Source organism: Falco rusticolus, chromosome 5, assembly GCF_015220075.1.
Source record: "Falco rusticolus isolate bFalRus1 chromosome 5, bFalRus1.pri, whole genome shotgun sequence".
Classification (NCBI taxonomy): Eukaryota; Metazoa; Chordata; class Aves; order Falconiformes; family Falconidae; genus Falco; species Falco rusticolus.
This window is the reverse complement of record NC_051191.1, coordinates 84,540,223-84,554,837: the sequence shown is the minus strand read 5'-3', so window position 1 is coordinate 84,554,837 and position 14,615 is coordinate 84,540,223. Positions and strand designations below refer to the sequence as shown.

At 39.7% G+C, this 14,615-nt stretch overlaps 1 protein-coding gene across 1 annotated transcript in view; it reads left to right on the top strand.

Annotated features, from left to right (window-relative positions):
- PRMT8 (protein arginine methyltransferase 8) overlaps positions 1 to 11,924 on the top strand; it is a 74,260-nt gene extending 62,336 nt beyond the window's left edge. The window contains exons 8-10 of the mRNA XM_037389903.1: positions 2,811 to 2,961; positions 8,370 to 8,491; positions 10,301 to 11,924. Coding sequence (XP_037245800.1) covers positions 2,811 to 2,961; positions 8,370 to 8,491; positions 10,301 to 10,384 — 357 coding nt within the window. The 3' untranslated portion in view covers positions 10,385 to 11,924. The remainder of the gene's footprint in view (positions 1 to 2,810; positions 2,962 to 8,369; positions 8,492 to 10,300) is intronic.
- Positions 11,925 to 14,615: the final 2,691 nt, after the last annotated feature.

Here is a 14,615-nt window from a genome sequence, read left to right as displayed (position 1 = left end):
TGCAAGGGGGGGGGGTGTCAACCCCAAATCCCAAGACAAACAAAAAAAACCAACAAAAAACCCTGCCAAAACCAGACATCCAGATATTTGAATCTTCATGCTCATGCAATCCTAGTTGAGTAAGCTGACTGGCTCAGAAGGGGATCAGGAAAGAGGTGCAATGGCACTCTGGAAGTAACTTTAATTAAAATTCACACAAGGACACCAGTCAGGCAGCAAGTCAGCATTTTTCTCATCAGCAAACCTGACTCAGGGCTGTTTCTCTTATTAGTTAGGTTGCCCTCAGCTAGGGTGATACCATTCAAACAAGAAATACACAGCAGCTGGCAACACCACAGCTCAACCTCACTGTTATCCTCCCTGTGATCCTAAATGATCTTCTATACATCATTTGCTCGTTCCTAAAGCAATTCGTGCCACAGGACAGCCCAAGAACCATTCTTTATGCAGTGAATGTAAAAACTGGAGCTCTGCCTGTCTCTCTGCAATGGGGACACGTAGCATGGGATGGCTCATGGTCTTTCATGAGGTGTCAACCACAGCCTGGACCTCCTTATTTAGCTGATAATTCTGACACTCTTATACATGCTCAGCTTAACATATTATTTTTTTAGTGTAAGTAAAAGCTGGATTTTGATCAGATCCATGCTTAACTATGCCCATTTTTATTATTGTTGTTTTTGAACCCTGAATGAAATCTGTTACATCATGATTTTTCCACTTACTTTTTGCAAAGACAGCATTTATACCCTGTGCTAGTTAGCTGCAATTAACATTGAATGAGTAGTGACATTTACTATAAGAATATATAGTAGCCAGAGTACAATTCAAAGATATCACCAAAACAGGATCAAGACAGTTTCAAAACTACATTAATTAATAAAAAAATCCCACATTTGCCTCATATCTTACATAGTAAAGAAAGCACGCTTCTGTCCTTAAAGAAGTGACTGCAAAAGTGACCACCGTTTTATCCAGCACATCTGTTCAGTATTTCTCAGACATTTCCACAAACTTCTCTAATAAAGATATTCCCCACTGCTTTTGATTCCACCTTACTCTGCAAAGACAACACAGCTCAGAGAGAGGGAGCTAGATCCCTTTTATGTGTCTCATCATTGGACTTAATTCACAATTTCCCCACAATACCAGTAAAAAGCCACCAAAAATTACGGAAATCTGCAGCTATCACCCACCAGTCCGGTCCAGCTTGTCAAAGTAGGTTTTGCAGACTGCTATGGAAGTCTGCAAGGAGATCTCAGAAATTCTTATTCCTAGTATTATTTTTTTCTCAAAAGAAGAAAAAAGAAAAAAGCAAGAAGAACAACCGAACAAAAATAATGTTAAGGCTATCCCAGCTTGAAATGACCACTTCTAAGCGTGGGTTATTTATAAACACTAGTCACTTGTGCAAATGCAATGTAGTAGAATAATGTTCATTATGGTTAAGTTATTCTTGAACAATATTGCTAATCAGACAGGCCAAAACTATAGCTTGCTTAAATCATCTCACCGTAAGTTTTCTCGGAAACACATGGTATGTGGTCCACGCAAAGACCTCAGTAACTCTATGGCTGCATCTTTTGATGTCCATTTTTGCAGATTTTTCTTAGATTACAGAGTGCAATTGCTAAAAGAGCCCCTATTTTGTGCCCTAAAATGCTGCTTAGCCCTCTAAAGGACATTCTGGACTCTGCTCTATTTTTGCAGTGTGAGTCTGAAGTAACACTGGTGAGGTCAGTGATACAATTCCTGGCTTACGTTGGTAGAGAGAGGAAAATTGGATTTCTACCTACAAAGCTTCTATTTCTCTGTATGCACAAGCAGTTTTGTTGTTCATACTGACTGCAAATAGTAGAGAGAAAAATATTTTCAGGATATCCGCCTCTTGCCAAATAGGCCCTGACAAGGACAATAAGGACAGTGAAGCCAGATACACTCAGGAGGATATCAGAAGGTGCACTGATAAGAAACATATCCCGTAGCATTAGATGACAATTGATGGTTTTTCAGACTTAGTATCCTCCTTATCATGACTAAGAGTTTTGGAAACAGTCCAGATGATAAAAGCCATACCTAGCTGGGAAAATCAGATCCATCTAAAAAACTCAGTTTAAGCCTTGAACAGTGAGTTTTAGTTATTGACAGATATAAGCAATCCTGGAGACTACATCATTGGTCCCAACCACTGCAGTCAAGCCACAGCACAATTTATATGATTTGCTTCTGTCTAGGTCAAGAATAAGATCCCTGTGCTTAACCATTTGGGATCAGTTACCTGATCGGGACTGGAAAGCACTGTCAGCAAAAAGCAGGCCCCTGTCATGCCTCAGATGTTCCCACCACTTGGCACAGCCAAAGCACATTCCCTTCCAGAGATATTCAAACAAATCAGAAGTTTATTTTTATTAAAAACCCAACTCCGTCATCTTTCCTCATGCTGACAGTCCCCGATGACGAACTTATCTTAGAACTGGGACCTGTACCTCCATTTCCACATCCATTGTGCCTGTATTTGTCAAAGCATGTTTTTACCTTGATTTCCTTCAGTTCCCACAGCCCCTCCCTGCCACTCACACTCACTCTTCCACGAGTGGCCTCTTTCATCACTCCATCAGCTTAGTCAGATACCTGGATCATTTGCTGATGAGTTGATGTACTCAAATGCACCACTGATTTCTTACAGTGTTAAAGGGCTGCCAGTTGTCTTTGTTGCTGTTCCTTACATAAAATGCTTAAGTACATCGGTGAACACTTACCCTCGAGTCACAAACTGCATGTAAATGTCTTTTTCTTTCTCCTCACAACAGGAAGTAGATATTTATACAGTGAAGACTGAGGAGTTGGCATTTACTTCTGCATTCTGCCTCCAAATTCAGCGCAATGATTACATTCATGCCTTGGTCACCTATTTTAATATCGAATTTACAAAGTGCCATAAAAAGATGGGGTTTTCTACAGGTAATCTGTATTTATTTTAATTTCATTTCTATTGCTATCAGTATATCAGTGCTACTGGTCAGATGGTATGGGGAGGTTTACTGTACCACCAGGTTTTAATTTCAGGGATAAAAATTATTGTCACTTTTGGGGAGGTGAGCAGGATGGGGAAAGGACAATTGCTTGTAGGAATTCTGCAAAACCAGAGGCAGGATTTCACAATGCCTACCATGCTTGGAGCTCAGCAGAAATGATGACACTGGAGTTTATGCCCCTCACCAGTGATATCTAAGTCCTGTGTCACATTTCTCAGATTAGACAGGGAATTGTCGGCTCAGTGAGAGACAGCAGCTCTGCATCCCAGTTTCTCCCAAATCCGAAACTCAGCAAAAGCTCTTGCTTGACTCAGTCTAGAACAAAACCATCATTTTTTTTTCCAGAATAAAACCACGCACATACTGCTTATGTAAATCAGCTCTAACAACCCAGATGCGAGACTCTAACTTACCTTGGTGAGCAGATATTTAAAGGAGTAACTCCATTCCTGTAAGGCATCATTTACCCGAGTGAATAAACCAGCCAGTGTGGCAAGAAATGTAAAAGAATCATGATTGCTTTAATGACAAGAACAACAAATTACAGGTGGTGCTTGTCACAGCTAGCACCATTACACAACTTAAACAGGTGTAAACGAGATACAAGCTAAATATAATCAGAAAACTCTTTTTTTCCTACCTTCACAGGAGCTCTCAAGCCTTTACATGAGATTCAAAGCAATTTTAAAAAATACCTATGTATATTTGATTCTAGAAATATAACCATATGGATGATATTATTTTGTACCTATTCTTAGGTTTTTCCAGTAACTGTTTCCCTGGTCATTCTATAAATGTGCTACACTACAGTATTTCCCACACCATGATAGGCATTGGTATGTGCTGGGAAACAACGTGCAGCTCGGGAGACATGAACAACCTGTGAGGCACCACAGTGGTATCCTGGAGTGCTACTGTTTCTGAGTTTGTGCTGAACCAAATTATCTAAGGTGGAAAAATCCTTTAGGTTTTAGGCATTTTTTCTTACCAGAGAAGGCTGATTTTTTCAGCAGAAGGCAGCCTATTCATCTTTTATAAAAGGTAATATAATCAAGCCTTCTGTTTTCTGCAAAAAATAGCTTTGAACAAAGGGTGTAGTTACTATATTGTGATGTTAACTGAAACCTACCCTAGTAAAGGAGGTCTGCTTATATTGCCAGAACTACACGGAAGATCTTTTATATCACTGGGAATGTGGCTTCATTTGCAAAGGATTCATGGAATGTGTTTGTTTTATGTGTGCATATGAACAGACACGTTTTAAGAAACATCTGTTGACTAAATTAGGATATTTGATTAATGTTTTACAGTCAAACATGTCCCATCAGCAAATCTGGCCCTCAAACCCAGCCATTCTTTGCTTGACTCTTAGACACCCCAGTGAACAGGCATCAAACATGGCAAGGAAAAGGACCTGTTACATTATTGCTGCTTGTCTGCAGAGTAAACATAGACTTTGCTCCAGTACCAGTATAGCAAAAGGTGACTGGGATAAGGACTTTCTTGACTCTCTTCAGTGTATGGAATAAAGAGGGTTCATTCAGGCACTTAGGCAGAAAATGTTCTGCAAGACCACCACAGGTGGGGGTTTAGCTTCCCTTAGCACACAGGGAGTGAGAACTTGGGGAAGGAGAGAAGTTACATTTGGACAAAAGCCTCGGGCAGACACCAAGTTTGCCATCACGTTTTTCTTACAGAGAGGTTTTTGCAGACCCACCTCAACTTGCAAATGTATGTACAAGGTATTTTGTGCCTACTTTTCATAAGAAAGAGGGGAACGGAATCACAATCTCCGATATTTCTGAACCTCCGTCAAGAATGAGGTTCATCAGCAGTGCCTGAAAACCTAGCTTCTCTAAATTATCTGTAGCTCCCACAGGCTGCTAGTTCAGAGGCTCTAAGTGCTTAGTCATACACTTCCATCCTAGAATCCTTTCAGCTTTAATGACTTGCCCTTTCTCATTGTTCTGTTTGCAACTAGTTCTCTTAGTTGCTGGTGGCTCAGCCTCCTTGGAGGCTTGCTTGGAGAGACTTCCTATATCTCCAGATTCAGTCTCCTGTCACTTGGCAAATGCTACATTTCTCCTATTGAATGCTTTTCTTTGCTTTACTGCCAATCCTCTGAACATCAGAAACTTCAGAAACTTAGTTACTTCAGAAACTAACTTCTCCAGCAGGCTGTATGGCCCACCAAATAAAAAAGGTTGGGTGTCATTACATGCAAATGGGGAAGAGCCACTAGTCAGATATCCATGCAAAACCAAATTCTTAACATTTTCAAGTCCATATTCAAGTTGTTTGTGTGTTTCTGACATGGGCTTCTTCTAAAACCAAAGTTCACTCTGGCCTTCTTTGATGCAAATGAGGCTACAGCCATATCACCAGTTCCAGCAGATCTAGGGGCCACTCTTGGGGGAACCAACTGGTTGTGACTCCTTTGCAGATCAAGCAAAAGGAATACAGATGAAGTACACCACATACTTGGTCCAGGGTTTCCTCTGGGTCCTCTGTGGTGCCCCTCTAATTGCACTAAGACAAGTACTATTTATGTGGAGGGGCTAATTGTTACTCAAAGTATCTAAAATAAAGGGAGAGGTTCCTTGCAGCCACTGAAGAAGGTTTTATACCATGAAGCTGATAGTACATGAGCTGTGCCTCAAAGCATGCCATCAGGACTACAGAACCTTAAACAAGTCCATAGGACCAGACAGGAGGCATCCAAGCATGCTGAGGGTGCTGCTCAATGCCATTGTAAGGCTACCCTCTAACATCTTTCAAAGGTCATGGTGATGGAGGAAGGTTCTTGATGAGTAGAAAAAGGCAGCTATCACACCCATCTTCAAGAAGTGCAGTAAGCGGGATCCACTGAACCACAGGCCAGTCAACCTCACCTCAGTTCCTGGGAAGGCTATGACACAAATCCACCTGGAAGCTTTTTCCAACTGTATGAAGGACAAGAAGGTGACTGAAAACAGCTACCATGGATTTACCAAATCCAATCATACCTGACAAACCTGATTGCCTTCTAGACAGCTAGCTGTGTTGATGAGGGAAGATCAGTGGCTGTTGTATACTGTGACTTCAGCAAGGGCTTTTATACAACCTTGCACAGCATCCTTATGGCTGTATTGGTCAGATATGGACTGGATAAGTGAACAGTAACATGGGTGAAAAATTGGCTCAAAATGTGTCAGTCAGCAAAGTCAAACCAGAGGCCAGTTATAAGCAGCATCCCACAGGTGACCAACAATGAGGTCAGTATTGTTCCACATCTCTATTAATGACCTGGATGATGGAATAAAGTGCACTCTCAGCAGATCTGTTGATGATCCCAAACTGGGAGGAGCACAGGCTGGAGAGAAAGGGCTGCTATTTAGAGCTACACAGGTTCAAAATGGGCTGATGAGAACCCTGTAAAATTCAGCAATGCCAAATACAAAGTCCTGCATCTGGGACCAAACAACTCCAGGCTACTGCTTGGGCCAACTGGATAGAAATCAGCTTAGCTGGAAAAGACTCTTGGAATCTGGTGAGCAACGACCTGAACTTGAGTCAGAACTATGTCTTTGCAGCAAATCTTCCTGACCTGTATTAGCATGAGTGTAGACAGGAGGCTGAGGGAACTGGTTCTCTGCCTCTATTCAGAACATCATGATAAGGAATGCACAGAACAAGTTACTCCATAAAAAGACCATTCTGTAGCTGAAGGAATAGACACCACCGTCTAGAAGACTGGTCTGCACTCTCATCTAGTGTCTGTTGGCAAAGCTCAATGAATTCAGTAAAATATCCAAGTTTGTAGGACGTGACAAAGTGCCAGTTCATTGATACAACTTTTTTTAAAAATTACAAAGAAAATAATTGTGATTTGGAGTGGACTTGAAGGCTTGTGCCTACATTCCACACACTTATCCTGTTCATGGAACACAAGTTTCCAGGTATGCCAGCTTTTCTAAACAAGACAGCTCTGCATAAGGGCACATGTACATGTGTGTGTACAAGACAGCAGTTATGCTTCAAAACAGAAGTTCAGTTTTGTTTTGGTTTGACACGTTTTCAATTAGAAATTTTAGAAAGGCATGTCCAAATGGAAAACAGATTCTGGACCTGAACTCCTGCAAGAGGATCTCTCCATTTAGCATTTGAGATTAACAGTCATTAAAACTCCCTAGATGCATAGCCAGAAATTATCCAGTAAAATTCTTTCCTTTGGAAGATACCAGTTTGCCAACACAGCTTCTGACAGAAGTCTGTTTATATCTGTCTTCTGATTCTAGAATTCTGGGAAAAAAAAGAACTGTTAAAAATTCCTGTCCTAACAGTTTTTTAAAAAAGCTTCACTCTTTCCCCAGTCACAAACAATTTCTAAAGCCAAGTTTGTGGGTTTTTTTTGAAACATTGATGTTGAAATGAAATGAGATCGTTGTTTATTAAACAGTGCTAAGATATTATTAGCATGATTCAATACAGTGGGCCCATGTCTGCATCAAAAAAGTGACTGGAGAAACAAATGGAAGAAAAATAAATTTATCAGAGGCTTTTTTGCCAGGTCAGGAAGTCTCTGAACTTGTACACCTGTTCTTATGTTCCTAGATGCTGTTAATTGCAAGAATGCTGGGAACAAGAAGTAACCAATGCAAGTTCATTAGGCACTACTCCAAGATTTTAATTTAAATCAGAAATAAAATAAGTAAAACAAAAACCTGAAATAGAAGAAGGTCGTCAAAATGATTGTGCTAAGCAAGACTAGAAATTAATTTGGACCAGTAGCCACCTCTGGCAAACTGCCCATAGCAGACGCCTTTAAAAAGTCCAAACTCAGATTAAAGTGCAAGTGTCCTTTCCCCAGCCCTCTCCTCCTGGAAACGATAAAATCTGCTCTTCCAGGATCATGAGCCAAAGGTTTCATCTGTGTCATTGTGATTAATAGTTTTTGATGAGCCTTTCTTTCATGGTTTTGATTAATTGTTTTTTTGAACTAATTTAGACTTCTGACTTTCAAAGCACTTAGTGGTAAAGACTTCCCTGATTTGAATGTGTGTGGGTTGAAAGGCAAGCATCAAAAAAGTGCCTATTATGCCAGTAACTTGCTTTGTGGAATCCTTCTTGCTGGGTGTGACTCACAGCTGACATATTCCAGTAAAAATCAAAAGACAACCAACTGACAATCAACATAATTGTGTTGTTGTAAAGCATGTTTGCTAATATAGTACATAAGTTAAAGCATTCTATGAGAAGAAAGGTTTTTTTTTAGTTGTTCCCAAGTCTTTTGATTTGATTTGTAAGACAAAAATGCAATTTCTATAAATAATACCCATATATATATATTTTTAGCACCCGATGCTCCCTATACTCACTGGAAGCAAACTGTCTTCTACTTAGAGGACTATTTAACTGTGAGACGAGGAGAAGAAATCTATGGGACTATATCTATGAAACCAAATGCAAAAAATGTGGTGAGTTAGCATCACTGATTCTAATTCCAACTCTACCGATCACAAACTATAATCAACAGTAAATATAATCCATGTAAGTAAAGCAACAAACACACTAAAGGCTCTAAATTCATGTTTGTTCCTAAGAGCTCTAGTCACAGCTTCACCAAAGCTGCTGACAGCAATGATAATGCAGTGCTAATGTTACAGAACATCAGCCTGCAAATATGATAGCATGGGAAGGAAGAAGTAATTCAAGAACATCACCACGTCAGCTGCCCTCTGCAATCATCTGGGCTCACATTTAATGACACAAATAGGCAAGGGTCTCTTCATACTGTCACTGAAATCAGGGGTAAGATCCCTTCTGCCAGCACAGGATTATCAAGAGTATGTACTTCCACTCCACATGTATAGCCAGATTTCCCACCCAGTGCCCAAGATTAGGAAATTAAGTAACAGATTTCAGCTGAACATCTGTATGAATTCACTGATCAAATGAACTTGAAGTCACCGATCAAGTGATATGGTGGTTTAAAAATTGTGGCTTTCCACAGAAAATACAGATGACGTCTAAAGCTAAAGCATGATGGCTACCACACTGTCATGACCGGTGAAAACTTCCTCAATTTCTCTGCTATGGGCATACACCAAGTATGTCCGTTATTCAGTGCTTCTTTTAACTTGTAAGGAGACCATGAGATATGGTCTAATGAACAACCTATGCCTGTATAGAAGAACAAGACATGAGAAGTACAGCCTCTCGGAGAAACGGTGCCACCATTTTCTGCCAAATACCTTGAGCAGAATCTCTTCATTTTCTACTACAACATACACCCATTAAAATAATGTTGTTATAATCCACGCAGCTGTAATTGTTGAAATACTGCATTTGTTGACTGCAGCAAATCCTCAGTTTCATTGCCTTCCCTTTTTGCATTACTTTTCCTTTTTTTGCACCAAATACAGATTGGATGTGGTTTTCATAGTAGTGTTGATACAGGGAAGAAATAAACACAAAATAAACTTATCATTCAAACACATTTACTCCTGAAGCTACTGCTTGCTGTGAAAGTAGAGGAAAACAGTCTGTTTCACACCTTTATGCTGTCCTTCGGGGACTGGAACATTTTGGTTTGGGTCGAATGTATCTATTTTCTTTTAGGGAAAAATGAAGAAAATATTTCAAATTTGTTTGCACAACCATAAGTACCCGAATGCAGATTTAGGTGCTAAAATTAATGTGTTCTTGATAGTTATCATAAGACAGAGAGACTACCTCAATTCAAAAGGATTTGTTAGTACTTTGTTCTTCTGAAACATGAAGTCTTTCAAAAGCTTGTAGAGACAGCTCCATTTTGTAGGGGCTATGTACTGCCTCTTTCCAGAAAATATGTCACTGTAAGATAAAGAATGACTGAAGGCTTCTCTACAGTGGGAATCTTCCAAGATCTACTCTGGAATAACTGCTAGGGTGAAACCCCGTTACCCTAGATTAAGAGCAACTCAAAGGGGGATGCCCTTAAAAAATGGCTATAGAACAGATATGATAGCAGAGCATTTCAGAAGCTTCCTAGTTGTAACCAGGACAGTAAATCAGCCTTACGAATAATACACTAATATGACCTAGACATAGATAGTATGGTGAATGCTATTACACACCCTATAGCCTTCATTTCCAGTGTCAGCAACATTAAAACCCCAAATAAGTTAGAAACCATGGTAGGTATCTCTTTAATCTGCAGGTCTTTTCAACTCAAGCACTGGTAACTGAATTCATACACTGAACTTACGGTCATACTTACATGTTACATTTAAATCTTTTTACAGCGTGACCTGGATTTCACAGTAGACTTGGATTTTAAAGGACAGCTATGTGAAATGTCAGTATCTAATGACTACAAAATGCGCTAGCAAGAAACCTTTCAGAGAGATGAAAAGGAGAATTTTATCAAGTCCTGAACTGCCGAACTTCGAGCTAGGACAAACTGTTCACAAGCTTATTATATTAAATTCTAGAATGTTTACTCTGATGGAGAGTGGCAACCTGATCCTTCTTGCAGAAAGTACAGGGGGTTGGTATCCCACTGTGAATGTACAGTATATAGAACTGTAGCTTTTGTCAAACATATAGGAAAAATAAGCAACAGTCTTGAGTGTGCTGATTAACTTTAGGATGGCAGAAAATGCATATACAAATTGTACTACTTACTGTGAATTTCTGGTTCTTCCAAGCTTTGCATGTTAAAGGTGATTAGGGCAGTATTCTCACTATGAAAGACCACTACAGCACATTACTGTGATAGTTTTACCGGACTTATATTCAATATAAATGAATATATATATTGTACATGAGAAAAAAAAAAAGTCATTTCATAATAGGAATTTGGTTTGTGATTATTTAATTCTCATTATGCAGTTATGGAAAGATAATGATGTTACCTCTGGCAATACTCCAGGCAGTGATATATTCCATTAACTGTCCAAAGTTACAGCTTTGGTAACTATTCCATGCAAAGTGCAGACAAGAGCTGGGCATTTACAGAAAGTTCAATAATGTCTTTTTGAATGTCCTCTGGAAAATGTGGACCGTTAGTTTTAAAATTCACTTTCACAACTGGATGTCTGTCACAGCTTTAAAAAAACATTAGCTTTTTATCCTTGAAAATATTCTGTGGTGAGTTTTTATAGCTGGATTTTGCATGAGACCTTCCGAAATCAGACACCTAGTATTTAAATGTGATGAATGCAAAGTCTCTGAAATGGTGGGTAATTCATGTTTCTTGGCCATGCCATATTTCAGTTCTTTGCAAGATTCTTCATACAAAATACTTCAAAAAAAATAGGAATTAGTGTTTCCTTTTGGTGATGTTTTAGATAAGTTTTAAATTGCAAATAGTATTCTCAAGAGTGCAGTGATTTGCAGGAACAAGCTAATGTCTTTAAAAAAATGTCTATGGCTTCTGATATTACTAAGATGTCTGTAGCTTCCCCATTCCCTTACACCCCTTCTTTTTCTTACAATATCTCCTGCTTATTGTTAAAATATTAACTGCTTATAATTCTTCATACGTATGTATCAAGTCTTTTTACTATATGAATGTTGACCATATAATCACATGTAATTCGTCAAAAACTGCATAATTGGTCCTATATCCCCATCTTCCAGTCTGCCTGGCATTAGGCACTAAATCATGTTCCATCATGTATTGGATGAGATTGACTAGGTTTTTTGCCTAAAAATCTTTTTAATCACCTGCAAATAAAGCATACTTGAAGATGTATTTTGCCAGTATTTCTCAACCTTTTACTTTTTAGAAATCTATTTCTATTGGGTTTCAATTCACAAAAACTGTACAGTGCCTCTGTTTTCTTCTGGCCTACAGACTACGGCCTAGGGATGGTATCACATGGTACCTGCGCAGAATTAAATTAAACGGTACGCCAGCAGTAACAGACACTGTTTGCAGTGTAGTTCATCCCTGTTGTTTTTTTCCGTCATTTTCTTGGAAAAAGGATGAATCTTCCTCAGAAAATGACTAGGATTTTATCTGTCAAATATTGCTGTCATTTCCAAGGGATCAGTTCCTAGCTAGAACAGCTATTCTTTCAGTAATGGCTTGGACCAGAAAAAACTCTAGAAATCCCTTTCTCCTAACACTTCTGTGATTCTAGGACCTGAAGGTAAGGAATTCTACCAGATTTTTTTCTCAGCCCCCTCCATTTATATAAAGCTAAACAATGTTTTCACCTTCTCCTTTGCCCCAAACCACTGAGCTGCCTATAACTGAAAGAGAGACTCTTGCTTTGTTCGTCTAACTTACACTTTGACAGCACTACACTTTTGCCCGCTGCATGAATGGTTAATAACTTCAATATTAAAATAAAAATGAAGAAGGGAAAAAGGAGCCCGCCTTGTTTAAAAAAAGACAAATCACAAAAAACCCAAAAGAGAATTCACAAGGGTCTGCCTGCCTTTACTGAGAACGTGTCATTTTTGCATGACAGAAAGCATTGGACAAGAAGCAGCAAAGAAAACTTAGAACTGCTCATTAAGCAGTTTGAGAGGTGTTTTAAGCACTGCAGTGTACTGCTCTTTCTGGCTTCTCTTTCACCTAATGACAGTGCAATGTAGGTCTCTCTTCAACAGTGCCCACCTTGCCTCCTGCCTATGTGCCCATTCACCTCAGCGCTGCAAGATTACGCCCTTGCTGGTACCGTTAGTGGCACAGCCCTGGGGCGATGACCAGACTTCAGTCACATTCAGCCCTGCCCGGGAAACTGGCTTGCGCTATTCTTCACGTGACAAGCCTATCACCTATTTCTCCACCCCATTAAGAACTGAGAATGCCTACTGCAGTGCTGCGTATCTTCAAATCACAGTGATCAAAAAGAAAATGCAGGATTCCAAGGCCATTATAGACGTTACCTAGCAGTAAGGTTTCGAAAGCACCAGTGAGTTTAGCATACATGGGATCCGTCAGGCCAGCATTAGTGAAACAGGTCGGCAAAGCCCTTGCAGGCCAGGTGCGCCTGGCTGACAGGCTTCCCTCAGCAATCCAACAAGTCTGGGTAACTACCACGGAGTCTGAACCGAGTCTTCTCAAGGCTTGAGTAAGAGACTCCAGGCCTGAACTCAAGCCACTGAAATACTAATGACAAAATGGCCGTTGATGTCTGAAACAGACACATGTTTAAAGCTTTCCTTTTCCTTCTCACTGATAGGAAAAGAAGATCATGAGCTGAGGACAGCATGAGAAAAACTGAAATACAGGATTGACACAAAAGACTGTCCCTGATGAGTAACAAATACAACACTGGAAAAAAGCGAAAGGTTGCTTCTGCTTTGACTCTAATCTTAAGGCAAAAGCAGTAAAATTCTTCTCAGGGATTGTCCTGTCACCTGAAGCACACAGGAGCATCCAAAAAAAAGCTGGATACTGGGCATGCCTCTAAAAGGCATAACGTGCAATTCACAGCTGCAGTGCTGGTAGGATTAGGGAGGTAGTTCCTAATGTTACGAGAGCCACTCGTGTTCCCAAGGTTCTCTACAGAACAGTACAGTATGACTCTATTCTCACACGCATTTTTTATTCCCAGCACCAACTAGCCCTTGCCAGATGTTATTAAGGTTTCAGTTTGGTTTGGTTTTTGCAGGGCTTGTTCCCGGGACCCACCTATGTGCAAAATTAAAAGTTTTAAAGCCTTTTTACGATGTCTTAAGACTTTTAATGGAAGTTGAAACAGCCCAGAACATGGACAAGAATATTACCAGAGACAGCATGTTTTAACTGTAGAGCTATTTGAAGAACATTCTCAAAGCTAATTCCTTACATGATTTGTCTTAAATTTAATATTACTTCATAAATTAATTTGCCACATATAGATTTGATTGTAAATAATTAAGAGAAACTTCCTTCACTTAGAGGGTAATTTCATAAAGGATATGGTATTCTACGTATATAGTGAAGAATAAATCCCTGCTTCAAGAAGATAATCTAACAGTCACTCTCCTTTACCTGTAAATTACATCCCACACATACTACTTACATTAAAAATACATCTATGTGCTGTCATTTCAATATCCTGTCAATAACATTGTAAGTGGCCTGACTCATATGAACTCAATGTAACAGAGGAGAATCTGTGCTGTATGATCAATAACGTCAAGTACTGTGCATACTGGTAGATGTAACATGTTCTCTGTGATCAGAACATACTGCAAGCCATTTGTTTTAATAAAAGTATAAATAACATTTAAGAAAGAAAGATTTACTTAACAAAAGCATGCCCCAGTGTCACTGGTACAATAGACAAAATAACATGGCATTGTAAGCACTTGCAAGTTACAAAGCCCCACGAGTGTCACATAAATGGGAAATCAGCTTTTAAAGGGCTGCTTTCACTGGTGAGCATGATTTTCTTCTGCAGGCTGGAGTAGCAGGAGAGAGGGGTGGGCAGGGTGGTGGGGCAGGAGGGCACCAGAGGGACCCACCTCTTATCACTGTCAGTTCCCTTGTTCAGGTGAAGTCAGGGGATCAGAACTCCTTTCTCAGAACTCCTTTCTCAGCTGATTAAGAGTAGAATAGCTCCAGGCAATGACTCCTGCTATGTATGGAGAAGATGGGTGAGGAGGGAAGAAAAA